General features: G+C 46.2%; 1 protein-coding gene across 2 annotated transcripts in view; it reads left to right on the top strand.

Annotated features, from left to right (window-relative positions):
• The window catches only part of KDM4B (lysine demethylase 4B), a 350,269-nt gene that overhangs the window by 24,495 nt on the left and 299,988 nt on the right, over window positions 1-25,786 (top strand). For both annotated transcript variants that reach the window (XM_085637671.1, XM_085637670.1), the window contains exon 2: window positions 24,910-25,098. In XM_085637671.1, the coding sequence (XP_085493797.1) occupies window positions 24,943-25,098 (156 nt within the window). In that variant the 5' untranslated portion in view covers window positions 24,910-24,942. The remainder of the gene's footprint in view (window positions 1-24,909; window positions 25,099-25,786) is intronic.

Genomic DNA, 25,786 nt, shown 5'->3' with positions numbered 1-25,786 from the left:
TCTCCGCCAGGTGCGACCTTGGTGTGAACGTCGATGCTGTAGACCCCGACAGCTTTGAGCCAACTTTTAATGAAAGCCAAGTCCTCTGGATCAGATCACCCCCATCCCGGTTAACTCCCACGGCTTTCCCATCCTCAAAACCTATTCACCCAGAATCTTGGCATCACATGGTCCCATCCTCGAGGGCTGCTCCAGTGCTCCATCGCGATGCTTTCCAGCTGCCTCGACTCCGTGATCGTGCACACTGCTCACACAACCGCCTTGGAGCAGACCTGGAAAGAGGGGCATTACACTGGCGGTTTCCCTTTGTTTTCCTGTTTAATCTCTGCTGGACCTACAGCAATGACGTGTGCAGGGCTACAGGTTGCACAAAGAGCAGACACTGGCCACTCAAGATCACACACTGCGTCAGGGAAGATCTGGGATTTAAATCTTTGGTCTCCAGAGTTTTCAGCATGTGTTATAGTGCACCTCCGTCTCGTAAAACCTCCCAGTGGTGTCACCTGTGTTTCCATGGGGTGGGTGTTTACCTGGTGAGCTCCAGAGCAATGAACTGCTACTGGGGGTGTCTACAGGGCTAGAGTGAGGGAGGACTGCAGATGCTTGGAGCATTCCAGCTGCTGCTTTTCTGCCTTCTCGGTGAACTTCCTGGGGTAGGGAGCTCCTCCTGTGTCGCACTGTATATCTTCTGCAAAAGGTTGGAAAATAATGGAGGTCTCTAGGTAAGGAATGCAAAAGTGAGCTAACCTTTGTTCGCCTAGATTTGAAGTGGCAGTGCGCCCTCTGATGGCAGCCCCCTGGGGTGGGGAAAGGGGGTCTCCTGGAATTCTTAAGTTGCGCCAGGCGCACCTTTTTAAAGGTGTGCCCAGCGCAATGAAGGAAAATTCGCTGCATGTATAAAACGGCCCCTGTTGCTCAAAGCTTCCATGTCTGATCAGTCTGATTACCTGTCGCACAACTGCAGATGGCCGGTTTAGTGCTGCGACGCCAGGCAGATCACAGGAGCTGTATGTCTGCCAATGTGCAGTTCATTGTTAGACTTGGCTGCCTTTAGTAGGGCAGGGCCTGGAGCATGGCACATGGTAGCATGATGTGGTGCTGCACTCCCCCAAGACTGTGCATGAGAGCCTGGCACACTGCCCCACCAGGCGTGCCCATCAATTGGACAGGGTGCAACCTCTGCTCTATGCCCTTGGCTCAGGGTTCTTCACAGCCTGCTTCCTGTGGAAGCCTGTGCTGAGGGGCCATCTTGGGCTTTGGACACTCACCCCTCTTGTTCGGACAGTGGTAGAGAATGAAGGACCCGCTGGTTTCACCCCATCATTTGTTGGTGCATGGGGGGGGGGGGGGGTAAGGCAACAACAGTAAGTTGGCACATCACTCCCTTTCTATGCTCTGTTTCGTGGTATCTGGCTGCTTGTAGGTACTAGGTGGGGTTTGTTTAAAATGGAAAACATCAGAGTTGTTGTGGACATCAGGTGCGTCTTTGGTATGCACACTAACCAGCTTTACTATTTGTGCCAATAGTAGGTACAAACGTACTGGGCTTGTTTGATACTCGCCAGGCTCCTGTAGATGACATGCACACTGTGGCCAGTAGTATCTCTACAGTGCGCAGCGGTTTCTAAACCGACTCGTAAAATGGAATGTGGAACTTGGAACTTGTATATTAATATTTCTGGTGGCACCTGTTTTACCTGCTCAAATGAATGTATTGCGGCAGCCTTTTAGCGTTCCATTGAATTAAACACCATTCAAACCATGTCAGAACAAGCATTGAAAATGCAATAGGCCTCACCTTTTATTAAGTTAAAGCAGTTTGCTTTGCTAATGGTATTATATAGCAAAGCAAATGGCTTTAACTTAATAAAAGGCGAGGCCTATTGCATTTTCAATGCTTGTTTTCAATGAGCCACGTGTTCAAACTACAAATCAACTTCTCACGTGAGGAATCGCGGCTCTTCAATTAGATAGTAGATTTCGGCGAGAGAGGAGGGGGTGGATCGCTGGCGTGGGATTGGACAGCAGAGAGGCAGAGGGCGGTTAAGCGAGGAAAGGGCGGGAGCTTGAGGGGGCAGGGAAAGCCAGCGCTGGAGCAACCCTTTAGTGAGATGAGCAGCCGGTTGGTCACAGGCTGTGGTTAATGCCGTGGAGGTCATCCAATCCTTAATGAACTACACGTATTTAAACAGTTTGAGGCGGATGGTAGGATAACTCGCACTTGGCAGATGCTTAGGAGTTACTTTTGTTTTATTAAGCTGCCGCGTGGCAATATGTACGAATTTCATGCGTGCAGATAAATTAAATACAAATTGAAACATTATTATTCTATATGGCTACATTCCACAATATTGCCGTTTCCCAATTCACCGCCATCGCTGGCCCAGGCCCGAGATCGCCGCTCCTAAGCTCACCGCCGCAGGGAGAGTCCCCGTGACGACATCTCTCTGCCGCGCTGAGATTGGCCCAGCGGGAGAGAGTGTTTCCCTGAGCTTGGACGCTCCACTCGAGAGCGGCGCTGCGATTGGTCCCGGCCCTCCAGGATTCCTGCTGCGTCATCCCAGTGCCACGCTGGGATTGGTCCCTGGCCCAGAGGGCTCTCCCACGCTCGAAGAGAGAAGTGAGGCTCTGCCTGGGACCGGGGAGTGTCTCGGAGAGGAGAATTGACCGGCTTGCTGGATTCACCCCGCATCTGAAGGCAAGTAAGGCTCGCATCCGTGCTTGTGAGCCCGCGAGTTGAAGGAAATCTTCACTCCATTCAGCAACAAACAGAGGAGCAAACACTACTTCACTCTTTTAGAGCCGTCCCAGTTGGACTGGCTCGCCAGCCGTCCCAGTTGGACTGACTCGCATGACTGGTTTCTTATCTTTATGGGGCCATGTGTTTGGCCCCATAAAGATAAGAAAACCTTTTACGCCAGCAGTAAGTCGGGGCAGCCAGTCCAACTGGGACGGCTCTAAAAGAGAAAAGTGTACGTCACTAGACGCTCTTTTCCAATGGCTGGCCACCGTTTAGCATAAACGGTGACGCCAGCCAATGGAAACGAGGGGCGGGGCTTAAAGCCCACTAGAGAAATCTACCCTAAAACCTTAAATCTCGCCAGCGAGACTGGGTATGTCTGCGCAGTCTTACGCCAGGCGAGACCTAAAAAGGGCAAAAGTATTTTCTTTTTAGATTGATGACATACTGTGTCCACCTCAACTACTAACAAATATTGCCTTAATGAGTAGGCCTCGACAGTACATCAGCAGTGGAAAGATACAACCTACCCTCTCAGAGTATGTGGTACAAACGTATGCATACTGAGGAATGTACGTGAATCAGGAGCAGGTAACCGAGCAAGGCAGGTAAGCCATGAATTCCCAAGTATTTCAGCAGACCCAGAGACCACTCATAGTATATTGGTTATAATAGGTCTGTAGCTAACAAACGGCTGCAGAAGAGGCGAGTCCTAAAAAATAAACCAAGCATTGGCAAAGCCAATAGCTCCCACATATAGGAACTATTGGTTTTGGCAATGTTTTGTAGCCATGCTGTACAACGCACAGATGATTTGCAATGTAGCTAAAACAACACTTTAAAAAGTGCTAAGACACAGCCAGGGCTAATGTCTGTGTGTTTTTTTGTTAATGTATTAATTTTTTTTTTAAATAGCACTGAGTGCATTATAGTCTTTTTATTTTGTGGTGGTGTGATGCACAGCAGGCACGCTGCTTTACAGCATGGCTACAAACCATTGCCAAAGTCTTCAATGCCATCTGTACAGCATGAAGAAAAAGTCGATAACCGAGCCAACAGTCTCTAAGGAGAGACCGTTTGGCTTTGCCTCTGCTTGTTAGGTCCTGGTAAGGCAATCCTGTGATTCTGAGCAAATAAGTTATTAAAGCAGTAGCGCCCATGTCTTAGTGAAAATACATTTCGAAGTAGATTATGTTGGTTGTCACAAAAAAAATTCATTTGAAAGGATAAAACTGCTTCTTATAAGTGTGTGTGGCCTAGTAAAACATAGCAAGTGGTTTAACAAACACAACAGGGGCGAAGAAAAAATAAAAATAGCACCTCCTTCACAGCACGATCATCCGCAACCAAGAGGAAACACTCAGTAGTTGGCCCATGCACCAGCAGAAAGAAGAGGAAGCCAAGCTAGCAGGTGCTGGCCAATGCAAAGGCAGGATATAAGATGACAAGGAAGCTAACGAATTTTGAGTTGTGGGTGGGCTGCAAGCCCCTTGTTGTGTACAATAGCTCTTGCAAACGAGAGCACATGCTGTCACGGGTGAACTTGAAAAAGAAATTCTATTGATGTTACATAAATGAGGACAGGTCAGTCTAGACTCGAACAAGGATCCTGAAGACCAGTGAAAACAAACTGCTTGGAAGCCCAACCGCTGTCGGGTATATTTTTCAAAACCAAACTGACAGAGCTATCGGTGTAGGGGGTTCTAGCTGAAACGCATCAGTTCAGCTTTGGCTTTATTTTGCTGAAGTATGCCTCTACCTTGGCACATTCTAACCGAACGAGATTGGTAAAATAGCATCAATGCAGTCTGTGTGCACTGTTAGTGTAGAAGAACCTAACCAGAAGGCAACGCAGCCAGTACAGGGATACTGTCTTTGTATAATTTGAGGGGTAGCTCCTATATAAGAGCGAAAGTGAACGGTTACTACATCCGGACTGTTTTTTTTTGTTTGTTTTGTGAAGGTGTGTTCCCTTTCATTTGGAGCAGGGCTGTCGCCCCAGATCCTTGGTGAAGAAACACTGCAGTATTACTATTGTATGTTTTGAGGTGTGTAATTTGTAATCCAAGCCTGCATTAAGTAAGATGGTAAAAGGCTATATATAATACGGTTGCACTTCAGAGGCGTCTATATTTACAATTCGTTCTATTTTGGCAGAATGCCCACATTGGTTCCATTCTCGTGATTACTTTCTGCAAAGCACCCTGTCCCACTGGTTCTGTGTGAGTAGTCAGACCTTGTGCATTGACATGACGTGTCTGCTAGCAGGGGCCAGGTCGGTATTGTGCCCTTAGGTTACAGCTTGGATCTGGAGTAAGGGGCTGCCTTGAAGACCTCTTCTGTGCGTTCTTGTGGGGTTCTGCAAGTGCATGCTTTGTTCCACGTCCGTTTCGTGTGATGTGTGTCCTGCAAGCCTGCAGTTCTAGCATTGAGGGGTCTCGGCTGCATCTTCAGTTCTGATGCACTAATTAAGCTGTTCTCCTTGGGCAGCACCCACGCACATCTGCAAGTGTTAGAACTGGTTGTAGTGGCAGGAACAGATTGAGGCCAGCACTGCATTTGTCTCCATCTTCCATCGTTTACACAGGAAGTGATGCTTAGTTTCACTGCTATAGAGGTCCTTATCTGGGGCTAGTATTCCTGTCACATCTTAAAGGCGCAGATCTCCTTGCTGCCATTACATGTCAACTACTAGAGTACTTATGGGACTAGAGTGATGAGCACAACTGAGTCTTCCCTGCCTCAGTCACCATTTACACAAGAAGTGAGGCATTGTAATTGTCGGTTAGGGTTCTGTTAACATCTGTTGGAGGACCCTATCCTAATGAGTGCTCATTTCACTCCTTTCTGGGGTTTAAGAATACTCCAGTATTACTTGGTGACCTTGGGTTAAGGTGAATATGGTAATTAAATCATTTATGCTGCCAATTTCCCACGTGAAAAATTCTGTATTGTAAAAACGCTCCTAGGGCCTTCCTCCATCCCCCTACACACCCCACCCCCGAACCATCAACCTCAGTGTGATGACCTGGCTATGTTTTTTCAGAAGAAAATCCAAGATATCTGACATGTTTCACTATTTCTCCCCTGCTTGTATTCCTAGCCTTAAAGATGACCAGGTGGTCTTCAATCATAACAGACTTTTGGAATTCCCTATCTCAACTTTAGTCAGTCTTGCAGAGATCTGAATCCAGTCTCATCTGGATCTCCCAAAGACCCGGCCCATCCACGAATCTTAGCCAGAGCTGCAGACCTGATACTCCCCTCTGTTTGAATTGGTAAACCTTTCTTTTACTACGGGACATGTCCTACTGGCATGGAAACATGCTATGGTCAAAACACTAATAAGAAAGCCCACCCTGGATCCATTGGTTCTCGGAAATTACTGCCCCATCTCCCTTCTCCCAGGGATTCATAAAATACTAGAAAAACATGCCAATCAAACTCTATTGGAATTTCTTTAAAGTCACGAAATGCTCCACTCCACCCAGGCTGGATGCTAACCCCTATTACGGAACAGAGACTGCCCTCTTGGCAGAGGTTGAGGAATCTAAAAGACTGTTTGATCGGGGAGGTTTAGCAGCTCTTATCCTGCCTGACCTAAGCTCAGCATTCAACATGGTAAACTATGACATCCTTTCAAATAGACGCCCGAGTATTGGAATTTCTGGAAGAGCCCTCTACTGGCTTAAGTCACCTTTTTTTGAAGACTAACCCATCAGGTCTTTGAAGGAGGTTGCCCATCTGACACCCTTTTCTTAAAATTCAGAGTATCCCAGGGATCATCCCTGAGTCCAACTCTGTTTATTGTGTATATGAGGTCACTTGAAGACATCGTCCTCCCCTATGGGATTTCAATAATCTCCCGTGCGGACGATACGCTGCTGGTCTTCTTCATGACTCTGCATCAAGATTTCCCCCCTCTCTCGGCCCGTCTCGAGAAGGTTGCTAACTGGATTGCAAACTCATGTCTCAGACTAAATGAAACTGAGCTCATGATCCCGGGCAATAATCCAAACCTGCTTCTGAGCTTTGATTGGCAGAGACGTTTAGGTCCTCCTCTGCCCTCAAAAACATCCATCAAGAGCCTTGATATGTGCTGGATAAATCTTTGAAGTTTGGCTTCCAGGCAGTGAAGCTTGCCACCACTTGGTATGGCAGGCACAGGATGCTCTCAAACATTCTCCCTCTGATCCATTTTACTGCAAAGAGGTTAGTAGTCCAGGTTCTTACACACTCCCACCTGGACTACGTCAACTGCCTTTACTAGGGAGCCCAAAAAGCTACAAAAAGAAAACTCCAGGTGGTACAGAACTCTGCCGCCCAGTTGCTATACAACATACCCAGATACCAATCTGTCTAACAAGCCCTGAACTGCCTTCACTGTCTCCCTGTGACTTAGAGGACCAAATTTAAATCCCTCTGTATTGCCCACAGGGTGCTTTCAGATAAAGGGCTATTGATGTCCCATTCTCTGCTCTCCTCCTATTCCCTGGAAGAACCATATGGTCCACTAATACACACCTGGCCAAAGTACCAAAAGTCAGAAGGGAAAATTTGGAGAGTGCTCCCTTTCTTATATTGTGGTTAGTCTGTGGAACACCCTCTCCCCTCTCTGCATTCCATAAATAAGCTACTCGTCTAATCGGAAAATGCTCAAAACATGGCTCTTTCAGAATACCTCCCTTCAATAGAGGAAAACAAAAAAAACTCTGTTTCTGTGCCACACTATCAGCGCCTCTGTGTTTAGTATGAATTGAGGTTGCTAACCTACTCTGAGTTCAACAAGGCAAAATCTTTGAGCAAGGGCTTCATGCAGGTCACTGCGACAGTATAGGTAAAATTAGTAAATGAAAAAGTGGAAACACAAAGGAAGGGGGGGTAGAGTAGTTGTAGTCAGGATATGTCTAAATGTACAGGTCAAAAAGTCTGGGTTTTTTTTAAAAAAATGTTTAGCATTACCTCTGAATTTGTACATAGACCTACACTAACCCTTAACCAAAGGTGTGTTTACCGACCCCCTCCCTGCGCCCCTAAATCCTACCTTAAAATGTTTTACTCCTTATGTCTTGTTGCCAGTTATTTTAAGGGTAGAGGTGCCCCTGTATATAATATCTTGTGACCTCCTCCACTACCTTCTTAACCCATGCACTAAACCTTTTATAACTCAAGTCATTAAAAAATGCCTAAATATACCCTCACCCCAATACTAAGGCTTACCCCGATCCCAAACCTTGCCCTACCCGGATTGCTATAGTTGACATCATCCACCACACTACTTTTCTCCAACCCTACCCTACCCTACAACTTGCGTAAGTGTCTCTTGTACCCAGTGCTTTATGTGGGATGAAAAAGGTGGGAGTGGTCTCCAAAAGGGGTGTTGCCGAAGTGTTTCTAGGAATCCTTTACAAGAGGGACGGCCTATGTACCTGATGGTCTACTACATGCGAACTAGAATTCTGTCCATGACAGAGCTAACCACATGACCAGTTTTTGGGTGCCTCTGAGTTTTGTTTATACCTCTAGGCAGATCACACAGCATGTAACATAGATAAAACAAGTGAGTCCTTTTAGGTTTGCCAGTGCTTACAGGCATTTGTTTTTATTTACGGATGATTTCATAACCAGAATATTATTGGTTTGAAAAATTAGAATCCAATATTTTAATTTTGAAAATGAGACTGATAAAACATTACAATGGTCTGTAGAAGGTCAGTGATCTTTTTTTTTTTTTCCACAGCATCTTGCTCTGCCATCTCTTGCTCTGCTTTAGGCACTTGAATAGTTTTTCTCCGCACATCTTTCTGCATGTAATTTCTTTTTGTAACCTCGCTAGCACCTTACTCACTTCACCTGCAAACGTGACATTTTCTTTTCCTTAGGAACTTTCAGTGTTTGCACATCTCTGCAGATCTCCTTCACACGATTTGCATACAATGGTTCTTAAAGTTTTCCCTTATGTGACCATCGCTCTGTGCGCTCTGCAGGGTCACAGGCACTGTGAGAAACTCGCACTACTTTCAGCCTCCGCCCCAGAGCTCTCAACTACACTCTGTCATTAACACTCATCCAGAGCCTGAACTTACTCAGACATCCAGAGGCGATTTGTTTGCAGTAGGCGCTAGGCAAGACTCCTATGTTACAACATAAACAAAACCATGGAAACTCAGGTTCTGGCAAAAAAAGCAAATAATCTTCGGGATGCACGCTGAAGAGAAACATGTTAAATGTAAATAGAGACTGTGTGGTTAACTTTCTTTTAAGTGTTTTTAGGTCTGGTTTTTTTTTTTTTTTTTTTTTTTGGTGTGTCTGTAACACACCGTTTGGTTGATGTGAAAATAAATAGATTAATAGTGAGCTTTGGGTCCACCCATTCAACCACTGGCTTTGTTCCATCAGCTTCTTTTAGCCATTGGCTTGAGAGTTTCTCAATTTCTTGGCTCAGGCTCTTAGCACTTTAAACCCAAACCTGACTTTGCCACTGCTTGTTACATTTTGCGTTGAGAAGGAGCAGTGCTTGCTTGTCAAGATAAGGACATGAATAAAGGGCCTGGTAGGGATCTGTCTCAAAGTGAGGTTTTAATTACTGACGGTGCCTTTCTTAAAGACTGCCTTTACCCCGACACATGCGTTATTTAATTTTTCTAATGTCAACCGTGTAGTCCCTCAGTTTTGCAGTGTAGCCTAGGCTTTGACTGTGGCAGCTTTTGCCACGGTGGGAATGAGGACCCTTTGTGGAGTTGTGGGTATGGTCCGCATTGTAGGTCTGTGAGCATTCACTGGTATTGGGGTGAACTTCTTTCCACACAATAGGGCGGTGTTCGCCTGCTCACAGGTCGAGCCTGCAGGCGGCACACATGTGCTGCTGTCGTTTGGTGACCTATTGTGCCTAATAAAAATTAAAAAAAAACAAGCATTTGCAATACAGTGGGGTCTCACATTTGTTAATGTTAGAGCTGTTGGCATTGACAAATTTTTTTTTTTACTTTTGTTGTTTTATTTGCAGTGGAATTATATTTGCATAGCACTATTGCCAATGGTATTAAAAAAGCAAAAGTAAAAAGCATTGTCATTTTCAATGCCAAAAACGCTAACTTTAACTAATGTGAGACCTATTGTATTGGAAATGCAATCGGTCTCACATTTGTTGGAGTTATTGGCATTATAAATGGCAATGTTTTTCACCTAGCCATGTTGCTGGGTGCTTCATGTGTGGCCCTTGGGACCTCTTTTGGTACTGCACCCTGCGGAAGATATGGTAGATCCACCGTACCCATAATACATTGCAAGCAAGACGGTACCACAAGTACATTCAAATAGCTATGTTCATATATTCAATTAGTAGCTTTGAAATGTGACAAAAGAATTTAGGTTGTACTCTGTGTGGAACTGATGAAGGGAAATGTATAAAAAGTCTAATATAAATGTGAAATGTGCTAGTGAGTAATGTAACAACCTGCCAGCCTTGCTTAGAACCAGGTGTGTCCTGCCTGAAGCCATTTAAGAAAATAGTGCTCGGGCTGTAAATAAAACCTAGGAAGTATCAACACATGTAACTGGGTGTCCTCATCAGAGGTTTCAAGAAGAGACAAGGCGGTACTAAGGAGGGCCTACTAAGCCTATTAACCAATGAAAAGCCACCATTTACAAAGGCCAGAAGCCAATTAAAAAGATGGGTGGAGAGTGGACGGAGCTTTTTGCCCATTTTCTAAATACAGCATGTCTCGAAGATACAGAGCAAGCTGTGACTAGACTAGACCTAAAAACTCTAAAAGGGGGCTTTTAGCCTGCCCATTATTTACCATTCATTGGCAGGACCATCACTCTTCTTTGCTCCTTTCTAATTCGGCAGCACGCTCGAAGCGTCACTTCCTTTCCTTTGCGTGGCACCTGGAGCAAGTACACATTTTAATGTATCTTAGTTGGTGTCCCTCTGTTGCTCGTACTGCATTTGATGCATTTTTTTCTCTTTTTGGGCATTTTTCTATAGCCCAAACTTGACCCCCACTTGAACGTATTGGAGCGGTTTGCAATTTCAATATGCTTTACTGTTTTATTACACACAGGAGGTTAAGTAAATTGCCCAGAATCACAAGAGGTTGAGCCGAGGCTTGAACCGGGATCCCCAGCTCCAAAGTCTGCAGTTTGACGCATTGTGTCTTAATGAAGCCTTGTTTGACCACCTGTAGAACTAAAACAAAAGACTGGATTCAAACATTGAGCGACCAGAGGTACTTTTAGCTAAGAGTTTAGTACACAGCACTTCGAGTTAGATAGAAAGACTAAAGCATTCGTAATTAGTATGCATTTTGTTAGGATGTTCATGTTTTTAGAAAGAAGAAAACACTGTTTATGTATTGCCATCTGTGTAACAACAATGGCCATTTGTGTAACAACCAATACTCCCATCACAACATTAAGAAAAGAACTCGAGACCTTGCTCTATGATCTCAGCAGGGTCCTAGCGCCTTATTAGTTATTAGTCGCGCCCTACAAATCCTGATTGATTGAACTAATGCAAGTGGTTAAAATCATAATGTAATGCGTCTTACAGTGGACGACAACATCAGGTGTAAATCCAGCTTTTGTTTTTTAACAAATATTTTGAAAACCTGAACAAAAAATGCTGGCCTTTATATGTCCGGTCCTGGTGGCAGGAAACAGCTGCGTACTTGTCGCCTAGGGAGTAAAGTCTGGATTTTTCTCTGTTGTTGAACGGTCAAATGTGGAAGCGGCTCAGTGTGCAGAGAAGAGCACAAAACCTGTGTGACTTTGCCTCAGTGCAACGCTGTGTCATTTCGGCTGCAAACACGTGAAAGCCATCGAGAGTCCCGAGATATCTTAAGGGAATGAGCCCTACGTGTGCAGTAATTGGCTGGCTTCAATGCCATGTCAGATCTGCCAGCCTCAAGGCACACAGTTATGTCCCTTAAATCCCAAAAGAGTATACTCCACGTCGAGGCAAACAAAGCCAGTAGGTCGCAACTATGTGAGAACTGCTGGCTTTGTCTGTTTTTTTTTACCAATGTTGCGCAGCAACATGCAACATGATTCTCTGCAATTGTTGGCTGCTTCATAGCTTTTTTTTTATATTCTTAATCCATGTTGGGCTGCTGTAAAACATGATTAAAAAAACATATACAGACTAGACCTATTTGCTTTGCCAATGTTTGTTTCCGATGCCGCACTTATCCATGTAGTTAAGTTAGTTGAGACGTGTGAGTAATCGGGTTCTCACCTGGTCAGATGCTCGAGGCCTTGTCCACCTTCCCGAGTTATGCTGGTATCTTCGGTTCTTCAATACACGTTAAGGTACACATTATAAAAATTTCAGCTAGTGCGTATTATCACACTGAGCCATCTCACTCAGACGCTTGGATATTTCTCAGCCGCCCCCTCCTACCCACTAATCTCTCTGTATTTTCCATCAACCTGCACCTCCTTTCAAAGAATGAGCCAGACACGTGGCAGTGCCTGCAAAGAGGCCAGGGATCGCATGGGCACGGCTGCGATCCCAGCATCCTCTGTTGTGAGTTTGCAGGTATTGTGCGAAGCTGTTGGGGCACACTTTAGTGTCTATTATTGTGTTACACTTGCTATGGCGTCACTTGATTCTGTTCGGCAGTGTACTTCGGCCCAGTGACAGGCCCTCGGCCCATTAGAAAAACATACACCCTTACAACAGATAAGAATGTTGGACATGGTTCTCCATAGGTGTTTAATTCTATCGCTCTTGTGATATTTATCAATCTTTCCGAAGCGCTGGATCCACGCCTTAAAGCGCCCACCAGCAGGTCCTCGGTGCGCTATGCGAGATGGGCCATCAGTCTTTGGGTGGATAGATAGTTACCCTGCACTCCGGGTGGTGGCCAGCCAGGCCCTTCGTAGGCTCCTTTGGGGGTAGATAGCGATATTTTTCTTTTGCATGTCTTTGCAGGACGGTGTGGGGTGCATCACGTCTTGTGTTTTCCTGCAGTCGAATCCTCTGTTATTCAGTCCTTTGCTCCGGTTAATCCGAAGTGATCTTGTGATGTAAGGTTGTAAGTGGGCCCTCCCTCAAGGGGGGTGTCGGGAGGACTCGCCCCAGACAACAATGGGTTTATTTGACAATGAGGGAAGGACCCCTCCCCTGTGCCAGTTGTTCGGTTAATCTGCCCCTGATGGCTGCACACAATGGCTGATGGCTGCGACTGGACTGGTTGTAAATGCAGACGGTGCCCGGTGTGGTGGTGGTGCTGCGCACCGGGCCAGTAGGACTGTGAACGGAAGTGTTTGGAGGGGTGCTTCGGGGCGTATTGCTGCGTGGCAGGTAGCGGTTTAAAGTTTGCGGAGGGTCATTCCTTGTGTACGACGCCCGCCGGCTGCTGTCTGGAGGCCTGATCTGCAGTGTGGGAGGGTCATTCTACCCTCCCGCTCGGTCGTGTTCATGACCCTCCCAGTCTTCCCTCGGCCCCTCCCTTGGCTGATGTGCCCCGAAGCCGCTCCATCTGCTGCCGGAGCCCCCTGTGTCTGATGCGCTTATCCGTCTGGTACTACCCCACCCCCAGCCTAGTCTGTTATCGTTTCCTCTAGGCGTGTGGTAGCTTGGCCTGTCCCTTAGGGTTTTTTTCCTCCATGCCCGTGGTGGCTCGGACTCTCTCTTCTCTGTTCTTTTGCTCCATGTCCGTGGTGGCTCGAGCTTCCCCCTCTCCTCCTGGTTTCCTCCATGCGTGTGGGGTCTCTGACACCCCTCTCTCCTGTGGTTTCATCCATGCGAGTGGTGACTGGGACTCCTCTCTTGTGGTTTCCTCTGTGTAATGGCTCGAGCTACCCTCCTTCCTTTGGTTTCCTCTACGCTTGTGGTCGCTGGTGCTGCCCTTGGGCTTCCTCCATCGGTGAGGTGGCTAGGACTCCCTCTCTTGAGGCTTCCTTTATGCGTGTGGTGGCTGGGACTCCCGTCTGTTCTAGGGTTTCCTCCAGACGTGTAGTGCCTCACACCCTAGATCCTGCCTGTGTTCAAACTATTGGCTATGCCAATCTTTTTTATCCATGCTGTACATCGTAGAGAGGGAAGTAGTGTACAAGAGTGTTAAGTTTTGCACGGTTGAGTGGTGTACGTTGGTGTAGACTGGAGTGGGGTAGAGTAGTACAGTTACAAGTGTAAGTAACAAGTGTCAATAGATATGGCATACAGGGTAAACGCAATATAAACAAGAAGCTGTATGCTTGTGTTAGAAGTAGAAAAACACATTGCACTTCCAGGAATAATAAAGTTTAAAAAAAATAGTGCGTTGCTTAAAGACTAAGAAGAACGCATGTACTTGGTCCCTGCACCAGCAAGGAGGTAACGCACAAAAGAATGGAAGCCTACGAGAGCTATACAATTAAAAGATTGCAAAAGAATGACAACAAAAGCAACCAGTGGTATGCTGTTGTTGGGTTGTAAAGCCACTGAATTGTAAACCGTATTCTCCCTGCACTCCACATGCGCGTTGTAGGCGAGACCAAAAAATAAACAACTGTGGTGTTAAGATTGAATCAAACAGTCTTGAACTCTTAAACTGCAGTAGTAAATATTATCTACCACACATACTACCCAGTAACCATTTACTGCCACAAGACCTGGTCCAGTGGGTGTTAGCCGTGTAACTAGGGTAATTAAAATCTGATCTCCGCTTTATCACTTCACCGAGGTATGCTGGTAACAAACACTCTATTCTAAAGCTGAGAGGGGCCCACATGTCCTTGTAATTTTCTTGAGCATGGTAGTTAATAAATAAATAGTCCCTTGCTATCCGAATCACTGCTAATCCTAGTTGTGCTCTATTGGACTGGTTGGAAACTTAAAACCAAAGGGGGCAGTTTTTAATCCTGGCCTCCCATTAGGTTAAATTATGCGCTCTTAGGAAAGCACTTTTTGAACTTGGTTCTCTACTGTTTATTTTTTTTGCAAGATTGGGAGTATTTAGAATCCATGCTAAAGCTGTGGTTTAAAATGGACTGGATAGAACCTGGGGAGGGAGAAATGCCTGGTCACATGATGTATTCATCAAAATGGTGGTAAATACATAGCAAAGTAACCTTCTGCTGCAGTCTCGAGTCTACTACTTAGAGTGTGTGTTGATCCTGGGCATATTATTGTCTCCCCCTTGCCTCTGTCCACTAATCTAAATCTTAGTCAGCACATTGAAACATGTTTAATTGAAAAAACTAAACACCAAGGACATATTCCCAGGCAGATGACCCTCTGGGTATTCATTAACACATTCAGTGCTATTTATCTGCAAGTGGCTGAAATTGCATCTCAACAGCTGAATGTGCTCCTGAAGCTGCCTTTTACTGGAGCCACCCTGTACTGCGGCTCCCCCATTCTAGCCACCAGTAGAGGTACCTCTTTTATGGCTCATAAAGGGCTGAAAGAATGAGTTGCGTGTCCTTCAGAGGGTAAATAGTGGCAAAGTACCCTCAGTGCCTCTGTGGCAGTGGGTTCGGATCAATGATTGCAGGACAAACCTGCAATATACGGGATGGTTGGTCACCCTACTATTCCCACTTTGCTAACCCTCCGCCCAACCCAGGCCCACCCGGTCCTTCCTCTTACCCAGGTAAACCCTGCGATGTATCGTCTCCAGCTCATGTGATCCCCACTTAACTCTGCCTCTGTATATTGCAGATGCTACCTCTTCTTGGGTGCTCTGTATTAACCCCCATCTCGGGTGCTTCCCCTCCTCCATATTCTGCTTATGTATCACCAAATCTTCTGCTTCTTTCCACGTTCTGCTGGTGCACCACCCACCTAGCGTCTTCTCTGTGTACTCCTGGTGCACAACCTGCCTCCCGTGCTTCCTCTCTGCGTACTCCTGGTAAACCACCCGTCTCGGTGTGCTTCCTCTCTGCGTACGCCTAGTGCACCACCCACCTTGGGTGCTTCCTCTATCTGTACTCCTGGTGTACCACCCACCTTGGGTGCTACCTCTCTCTGTACTCCTGGTGTACCTCCCACCTTGGGTGGTTCCTCTCTGTGTACTCCAGATGCACTACCCACCTTGCGTGCTTCCTTTCCGTGTACTCCTGGTGTACAACCCACCTCGGGTGCAACCTCTCCATGTACACCTGGTTCACCATCCACCTAGGGTGCTGCCTTTCTTTGTACTTCTGGTGCACCACCCATCTTGGGTGCAACCTCTCCGTGTACACCTGGTGCCCCATCCACCTCGGGTGCTTCCTTTCCGTGTACTCCTGGTGTGCACACACACCTCTGGTGCTTCCTTTCCGTGTACTCCTGGTGCACACACACCTCTGGTTCTTCCTTTCCGTGTACTCCTGGTGCACACACACCTTGGGTGCTTCCTTTCCGTGTACTCCTGGTGTGCACACCCACCTCGGGTGCTTCCTTTCCGTGTACTCCTGGTGCACCGCCCACCTCTGGTGCTTCCCTTCCATGTACTCCTGGTGCATCGCCCACCTCGGGGTGCTTCCTTTCTGTGTACATCTGGTGCATCGCCCACCTCAGGGTGCTTCCTTTCTGTGTACATCTGGTGCATCACCCACCTCGTTTTCTTTCTCTCGGTTCTGCTTGTGAACCACCCATCTCGGGTTCATCGGGTGCTTCCTCTCCTACTGCTTGTGAACCACCCATCTTGGGTGCTTCCTCTCAGAGTAATGCTTGAGAACCACCCATCTTGGGTGCTTCCTCTGAGTACTGCTTGTGAACCACCCATCTCAGGTGCTTCCTCTCGTACTGCTTGTGAACCACCCATCTCTGCTGCTTCCTCTCGTACTGCTTATGAACCACCCATCTTGGGTGCTTCCTCTGAGTACTGCTTGTGAACCACCCATCTCAGGTGCTTCCTCTCGTACTGCTTGTGAACCGCCGATCTCGGGTACTTCCTCTCGAATGTGAACCACCCATCTGGGCTGCTTCCTCTCGTACTGCTTATGAACCACCCATCTTGGCTGCTTCCTCTGAGTACTGCTTGTGAACCACCCATCTCGGCTGCTTCCTCTCGTACTGCTTTTGAACCACCCATCTCGGCTGCTTCCTCTCATACTGCTTGTGAACCGCCCATCTCAGGTGCTTCCTCTCGTACTGCTTGTGAACCACCCACATCTCGTGTGCTTCCTCTCGTATGTGAACCACCCATCTCGGCTGCTTTCTCTCGTACTGCTTGTGAACCATCCATCTCAGGTGCTTCCTCTCATACTGCTTGCGAACCACCCATCTGGTGTTCTTCCTCACATATGTGAACCACCCATCTTGGCTGCTTCCTCTCATACTGCTTGTGAACCACCCATCTCTGGCGCTTCCTCTCAGAGTACTGCAGGTGTACCACCCACCTCTGGTTCTCCTCTGTGTTCTGCTGGAGAGCCCCACCATCTCGTGTACTTCCTCTCTGTATACTGCTGATGTACGACCCATACATGGCCTGTACGTTGGGGGGGGGGGGGGTGGATATTGCCCTTCCCTCCAACCCACCACCCAGGCCCTCTTTGGATGTGGTGGAGATGACCTCTTAACCGCCGCCTTTCTTTACCCCTCCACCCAGTCGACGGCAGTGATCTCTACAGTTTTATTATAGGGTGCAGAAACTAATTTTTGATGCATCTCGCTGTGGCAGTATCTTGTTTTTAGAATTGCAAAAGAAAATAAATAACCCCAGGTCACTGCTCAGTGCGCATCGAGTTTGTGTGATGTTGTATGTGTGAGAAATTAAGGAGTTGTGGCGATTGTTCATGGTTTTTGTAATAGGACAGCCACACTACCTGGCTTTCCCCCCTCAATAGTTGAACTAATGCTACTCTCGCCCCCCCCCCCCCCCCTTGCTGAAAGGCAGAGCACTTCCTTTATCTCTCTAAAGCCAGTGGCGTCCCCGCTGCTATGGCGAAGGAGCGTTGTCCCCCCCCCCCCCCCCCCCCCCCCCCCACCCAAAAATAGGAAAAATAAAACTACTCGTTTTTAGGTCTCGCCTGAGCCAGCACATGCGTTTCTCTGCGAGTCATTTAGTTAGGGCTTTTAAAAGTGCTGCCATCTGGCCTAGCTCTTGCGTTCACGTGCGCGTGCAACCGCCAGCCTTCAGCGGCCTGCATCGCGCACCACTCGCCAGCCTACTTTTGCCGTCGCGCACTAGCGCGCGCACCACTCACACGGCATACGCGCTTGTTACCTTTCTGACGTGTCCACTCAATGTTTCTAGACTTTGAAACCGTCAGTGGAAAGTGAACACATTCAACTTGTCAGAGCCTTTCAGTACTTTCCTCAAGCTGATCGATCACATTTTGCTTAACATGCGATGCAGAACACCCCTGAACTTTTTCTCTTGTCACTCGCTTCAACAGTCCCACAAAAGTGTTTCTAAAGATCAGTCGGCTCGCCGCCTCCTCCCCTGATCGTTTCTGTCCCAGTCCTTACTGTGTCGCAATATATCATTCCCTTCAACATCTGTGCACATCTGTCCCTTCAACTGCAGAATTTTGGCTTCCCGCACTTTCAATCCCTCAAATCGCTCTGTTTTCTGATTATGACTGTGCTCATTGTCTGCATATCTTCACCATTTCTACACGCTTATACGAGCCCAAAATTTTAAAATCTTTGGCTCAGAATTGCTACTCGCCTAGCGCTTTCCGCATTTGCATGCATCAAAGGCTTAAACATTTTATAAAGTCTTTCGTTTTTATGTTTGTTCGTATATCTTAAAGTGAAACTCCAGTAATCGAAAAGCCCTGTAATAGGATTGCTAGCTTAAACGTTTACTTTGTTTCTACAAGATTCTGGCAGTCTATTCCTTTATCACCCCCACGTATACTGTAACCATCAAATCGATCATTGTTAAATAAACCCATTACTGTCCTATAAATTGAATTGAAAAGCTAAGGTATTTTGAGACCATTAACACGGTCACGTTTTTAATCCTGATAGTTCTGTAGTGTCAAGATATGGGAAATAGATTATTTAGAAAGGTGAGTGCCTGGTAGTTTTGTTGCTAACTATGTTTGGATGTTTTCAGTGAAAATTGTGCATCAGTTGCATTTCTCCCTCCACATGCTGCAAGTGTGTTTTATTATTGTGTCCACCCAGTGCTACAGGAATCGACCCAGAGATGCTGGGATTCGATCTGCTACCTCCTTTTACAACTTCAGTTCTGCCTTCTCTTAAGTCCCCTTTGTTCAATCACCGGCAAAGTGTTCTACTATTGTCTTTGGGCACTTAACAAAACATATTGGTTTAGGATATAATTGTGATCCTTCTTTAAAGGTATTTTCGACATTCAGTGAATTTTGTAACTACTTAATGAAAGCTTGTTGGGGACTGAAGCCTGCACGTAAATAAAAAAAATCACAGTTTTAAAGAGATTTGCAAACTAAAAAAATACTTCGTAGGGAAAATATAGCCTGTGAGTCTCCGGCCGAGCCACCCCTTTAAACAGTTTTTGAAGTGCACATAAAGGCAGAGGGCGGTTAAGATGCCATGTGTTTTTCAAACCTATGCCAGAAACCAATTAAGTTAGTTTACATACACTTGCTTTGTAAATTCACAGGGATTCTCGGCCTAGCCTTCAGGTTCTATTGCATATACATGCTTTGCAAGAAATGCGTTAGACTCATTGTAGTGATAGTAAAGAGTAGTAGAGCGAATAAAGATTAGAGGAATTCACGTTCTGTTTTCTTCAAGATGAGAACTTTAAAAGGCAAATGTTACTGTGATCCAGTTTAATGGGATTCAGTAACGTGGTGGCATCTTCTTCCTAATGATGTTGAAAGAGACAAGTAAGGTGGGCGATGGCACTTAGGGAAGAAAATGACAGCTTACATTTTTCTTTACCATAGCCATTTTGTGCTGATGTAAAATGTGTGCCACAATTGAGTCATTAAACTTAGTAGCTCAGTGTGCACTTCCGGTATGATGTGTCCAAGCGTCTAAGTCAGTGTTTCCCAAACGGAGTTGCTACTCGCCTTTTTGGTAGGTAGTGAAAGTCAGATAAATAAAGATGCCTTTAAACTCTGTGTTTAATTCGTCACATTTGCTGCACTTCAAAGACAGGCCAGATGTCAGGATAAGTCTTCTGACAAATTGCTACTTGTGTTTTTAACACACTGATGTTTATAAACTCTAATTTTGCAATCTGAGAAAGTAAAGTAATGCAAATTATGTGATAATCTTGCTGAAGTACAGAGAATGTGAACGGCAAGGCTGTAGGATGTAATTTTTTGTAGTGCAACAAAATTTAAATCCCTGTAAATTAACTGTTCGCCTTCAGAATCAAGCATATTATTTTCTAATTCTGCAGTGTGATGGTGATGCACTAATAATAAAAAATTCACTGAAATGCAATTTCCACACATTAGCATGTGTGCGCAGTATAGTTTAATCAGTAAAACTATGTCTACAAATTTAGTGACTATTTCAATAGAAAATGTGCGGTCTGAAAATGATGTTGTGCTGCCACACAATGTTTAGTTACATTAAAAAAATTGCTTCATGGCCATTAAAGAAAGGTGGGTTACAAAAGTTTGGCATTCTAAAAAGTGGGCTGTGGTTCTAAAGTTCGTACGGCACTGGTCTGAGCGTATCCTCACAATCGGCCAGTGACTTCGTTGTTAGGCTTTCAATATTGTTTGGTTTGGGAAACTTGAAAATGGTATTAAAAATAAATATGAATCAAGTAAACATGTAATCTGAAGGCTGTATACTAAGAAATGTATTAATTACATTAAGTTGCAAGGTTAAATCCCATGTTATTACCACAGTACAAAATAACTTGAGAAATCACTGTTTATTACCTTTTTAAATTCCATGCTCCGTTACTTTTCTCAAGAGAATAGTGGCCCTCACTTAAGGTATTTTGTACATCACAGGTTTCACCCTTTGTGTATTTTTGTTTCTCTAAAGCGCTCCAGCCACGGTGCTGTTTCCCATCGTAGGTGCTTGGAGGAGTTAAAAGTGGGAGACAAGTTGTTGCCTCAGATAAGCCATAGAGGTAGGAGCATACATTGAAAGTGATCAGTAATTTCAACAGGGCAGTGTCTTGGAGTGCCTACAATAGGGAGGTGTAAGGCTTCAAGGTTAAGATCTGTGCGTTACAATAGGTAAGTCTTTGGTCTCTTGCTAACCATGTAAGTGAATACAGATGAATATGAAGTGTGACTGAAATCTGTGGAGTCCTATGCTTGTGTTATGATTTCAGAAACACTATTTAGTTCATAGCTTCTACACAGGAACAACAACATAGCATAAATCATATAGATAGCTCTGGCCAGAGAAAGCTATTTTTTACCATTGTTGAGGCAGGAAGGGGCCTTATGGCTTTGCACAATATGCCTCTTGTGCAGTGCTTTCCAAATTTTTTAGAACCACAGCCCAGTTGCAGAAGAACAAACTTGTGATCCACCTACCTTAATGGACATGAGGCAGGTGTTTTTTTTTTTTTTAATGTAACTAGAGCATCATGTGGTAGCACATTGTCATTTAGAGACCGCACATTTTCAACTGAAATGGCCACTAAATTTGCACAGACCTAGAGTTTACTTATAAAACTGAATAGCAATCAAATGATGTGTGGAAATCGGGTTTCTGTGAATATTTATAATTTTTGCATCACCTAGTGTCTTTGATCTGTTTTAATGCCATTAAAATCTGTTTCCAGCACTCTTCAGAATCACAAACAAGCATTTGCAATGCAATAGGTGTAGCATTTTCTGAGTTTGAGCTATTGACATTGTAAATGACAATGCCTTTTATTTTTGTCTCCGTTTTTAAAACATAAATAAAAGGCATTGTTATTTACAATGCCACTGTCTTAAACTCGTGTGAATGCGAGACCTATTGCATTGCAAATGCTTGTTGTTTTTCCTTTTCTGTCGAGTCTTGGGGGAGGGGCCTGGTTAGTCCCAGACTGAATGTAAAGCTATTTTTTGTAATTGTCCTTCAACACCTCCAGGGGTAGTAAGCACTATATAAATAAAGTTACAATTAAAAGCACACACTTCACAGCTAAGTTGTGAATTCTTTGCTCTACCACTCAAAAAGAATACATTTTTGTCATCACAAATCTTTGAGTGATTCTATCAATTAAAGCCAGTACCGGCTCCAAGCATCCTTCATATTTTCCGAATTTGTTGCATGCATTTGCATTTCTTTCAGGCAAGCTGGCACCCTCTCATGAGGGCTTGTTTAGCTGTCTGCTCGCCTTCGTTTCTTGACTGGGGGTGAGTGGTTAAAAAGTTTCAGGGCTCCGTCCATTTTGTTGTGTTTTATATGTTCACCTTAAGTTGGCAGGGTATGCCCAGACATGGGTTCCCTGCACACTGAGCCACTTGATTCTAACTGGCCTTGCTGATGAGGAGTGATACCCCGAAACCGGTGCCAGGATGCTGGTTTCCTGTCCAGGGAAGACCTGGCTTGGCAGTTCGGGCTGGACTGTTCCCATGAGGAGCAGGGTCAAGACTGATTTGCATATGACCAGGTCAAAAGTGGGATTGGCTGGGTGGTTGATACTTCAGCTGAAGCATTTAAACCGTAGGAATTAACCATCCCGGGATGCTTGTTTTTATTAAAAAACGTTCCCATACTTTTTGTAAATCAAAGTATGGGCACGTCGTGGCCTTCCGATCCTGCCCACTTCGACCTCTGAATAGGACTCCCCCCGCTAAACAGTGACAAACATCCCTAAATGCAGTGCACTGGGCCCCTCCCATCGATGGGCCCCCCTCTGCCACTGCACCCGCTGTACAGTCGCCGCCTAAGCTCCTATCACCAAGCACTCATCCTTTCTTTCTTAGCTGGTGTTTACTTCATGTTTGTGTCTAATCTCTTGCAGTCGCGCGTTTTGCTTTTTTCCATTTGTCTGCTAAGTTTGTGTTTTTTGTATGGGCACATGCCGCCATCTACCGTTGGGATGCATATTTGCAAGACTGATCTTTCCTTGCACTACGTTTGTCTAAATGAGGCACTTCATGCCACTGGCACGCTGGTCCTACGCCTCGCTGCTCCTCAAACCGGGTGGCGTCGAGCCCACTCGCCTCGAGTCCTTTGATCTACCTCGCTCAAATGGCTTGCTTTGCCAATTTTGTTCTATATTATGAGCTAAAACACCGAATAAGTGCTTTAGCCCGTTTTCTTAACATAACACCACTAAAGCTGACATTCATCAATAGATTGTGATAAATTAACTGGACTGAAGTGTAAGAAGCGGACACGTTGTGGGGCTGTGGCTCTTCAAAAGTGGGGGAAATTGTCTTGCGTTATCTATTTCTAATACAATACATTTGAAGTGTCTGATTAAAATGGGCAGCGGCCGAGAAGATGCGTTTGTATCTTTTTTCTTTTTATCTTACTCATTGCACTGTGTTTAGATTTCTCTTTTCAGATTTCCTCTTCCCAAGTACTTGAGTAAAATCAGTTTTAGACTATATGGGGATGAGGGGAGTCACTTTGGAAGGCAGTTCTGAAACTGCGTCCAGGTTGGCCTGTTATTTCATTCCAGGATACCTCCTGGACAACACCGGCATGGGGCATTTTGCATTTATTGAATGGACCCTTCAGTTCGTTTTCTGGACTAGACCGAGTTGTGCTGCGGTGTGGAGTTGGGGGCGCACCTTATGGTTAGGTCTGTGTTTTGACGGTACAGCTGTCGAGCAAACCTATTGCTGCTTACAATACCGATGGGAGTGTTTGATCCACCACTTTTATACATTCTTTCTTCATCCAGCCCCCTTCTCTCATTGGATGGGGACTTTCTCAATCACGCTTGACTCAGCAGAGTGGACTGTTCACTTCTGCCCAATGCTTTAGGGTGTATCCCTCCACCGCCACTCCAGAGCTTGAACGGACCTGCTTGATGTACTACTTTATAACGAGGGCCCTAGTCTCTGCTCAGCTGGCGCCCTCTGCTTCTTGTGGTAGGGCATTAAAACTGAGACCTGTTGGCTTTGCTAGTGCTTATTTTAGCAGGACGCCTCGTTCCCACTGACACCCCCCCCCCTCCCCCCCCCCCTTGTAGCGGTTTGTCCATTGGCTGCAGCACTTAGTAGAGAGGTGGTCAGTGTGAAGACTTCGGCAGTGCATTTCTGCAATTCTGATATGCTTCTAGGCGCTTCCATGCCATACACATTTGTTATTTTTAATACGTTTCTTTGTAGCGGGCTCTCCCTTTCCCCCGATAAAAGCCAACATATTATGTAACCGGTTTTGTGTTGAAAAGCTGAAGGTGCTGCTGTTAATAAGAATGGCCACCGTAGGGTGCAGCCTCTGTGGGCTTGAAGAGGACTGTCCCCCAGTGTCGGGTTGTGTGCCCTGGCTGGAGGGGCGGAGAGGAGTGGGCTGTAAAGCCTGTCACCCCCGTGGGTCCTGGCTCCAGTCCCGGGTCAGCTCGTCGCCGTAGCTTCTTTATTTCACTGTACGGTGGCGACCCCCTTGGCCAAACCTGGAGCCTCAAAACGTATTTTTGTTAAAGATACGGTGCGTTATCCTGGTCAAACATTTGCTTTCAGTCGGGCCGGTTTTAAAATGTGTGCCCCCACCTTGTAGAGACGGGTGCTTTACTCTCGCAGACGGGTGAACGCTTTGAATTGCACGCGCTGTTTGTTGCCTTGTTGTTTTTCGGCAGCATCCATGCTTGCACATCCTGTTTTCTTTTAACCACACTGGTTGTCTCCAGCGGCCCTCGAGGCTGTTGGGCGTCCAGCAGATTCCAGGCGGGTTTTAAATGATGCCAGAACTCCAGCCGTGCCCTGGTTCCAGGCGGCAGCTGCTGCGGGGCCGCAATGAAGCGCCTGTGCAGGAAGCCTACGGTAGGGGTCGCCTTTCACGGGTTGGGGGCTCGCTGATGCCCAGACCACTCCTTCTGGGCTTGCCTTTCTGGTTTGGTAATGCCGCATACTTTATAAATCACAAGTGCCTTTAGCACCTCCAGGCGGTTCACACGCCACGCTGAGCATAGAACACTTTACAGTAGTTTATATTGGGTTGTTTTTGTGGACTGGGTCACACCGTGATTATTTTTTCTTCTATATTGGTAGGAAGGGTTATGGGTTAGGCCTTGATCTGGACCGTGTTGCGTGTCTCCTGGTTTTAAACAAATGCTGCAGGTAGGAAGGGTTATGGGGTTGGGTTCCGCCTTGATCTGGACTGTGTTGCGTGTCTCCTGGTTTCAAACAAATGCTGCAGGTTGACCTGTCTCTCCTTTGTTTTACAGCAGTCTAGATATAGCCGCAGATCGCTAGAAATCATGGGCACAGAAAACCCCTGTGTGGTGGACCCGGCCTTGGTGAACCCTGGCTGCAAGATCATGACGTTTCGCCCCACCTTGGAGGAGTTCCAGGACTTTGGGAAGTACATAGCATACATCGAGTCTCAGGGGGCGCACCGGGCCGGGCTTGCTAAGGTCAGTACTGTGAGGCTAAATGTCCCCTATGTATCGCCCCCTCTCTGCCCACAGCATTCCCAGGCTTAGCCAGTGGTAGTTAACTGGTCAGGACAGGTGAGAGGGCCGGGGTTGGAGCACTGCCTTTGTATAGAGACTGGGGCCACATGGAAAACATTAAACAGTCTCCACCATTTTCTGGGGCCACAGGCTCTCTTCCCAATTCTCCCGTAGTAAACAAGGGCCTACAAGGCCTGGGCCCACTACTTCATATGTCTCAACAGAAGTTTGTACAAGTTACACTCCTACTACCGCACTAATCTTGGCAGTTCTCCGAGTAGGCAAGTGTAATGCCAGTTAGTGACTACCTTGTGTATACTTTAGTATGTCGCTCTAAGTGGAATGGGTGTGTGCAGATGTGAATCCTGTAGACAGCTGGAACCAAGCTATACCAGGCTGATGAGCCTATATATAACAAGGGCGAAACGGCTCCTGGGTGGCTGGTGTCCTGCTTCAGGAAGGACCTGGCTTGGCAGTTCAGGCAGGACTGTTCCCCCCCTCCCTGAAGCAGGGTCAAAACTGATTTGCATACAGCTTGCTCCAAGCTGAGGCATGGTGTGCAACATAACGATGGACTGGGATGCGGCCCGAGTAATTACCAGTGGCGGACATTAATTCAAGCGTTCCATCCCTCACTTCTTGTGTACTT

Source organism: Triturus cristatus, chromosome 12 (assembly GCF_964204655.1).
Source record: "Triturus cristatus chromosome 12, aTriCri1.1, whole genome shotgun sequence".
In the NCBI taxonomy this organism is placed as follows: domain Eukaryota; kingdom Metazoa; phylum Chordata; class Amphibia; order Caudata; family Salamandridae; genus Triturus; species Triturus cristatus.
This window is presented reverse-complemented; position numbering and strand designations above follow the sequence as displayed.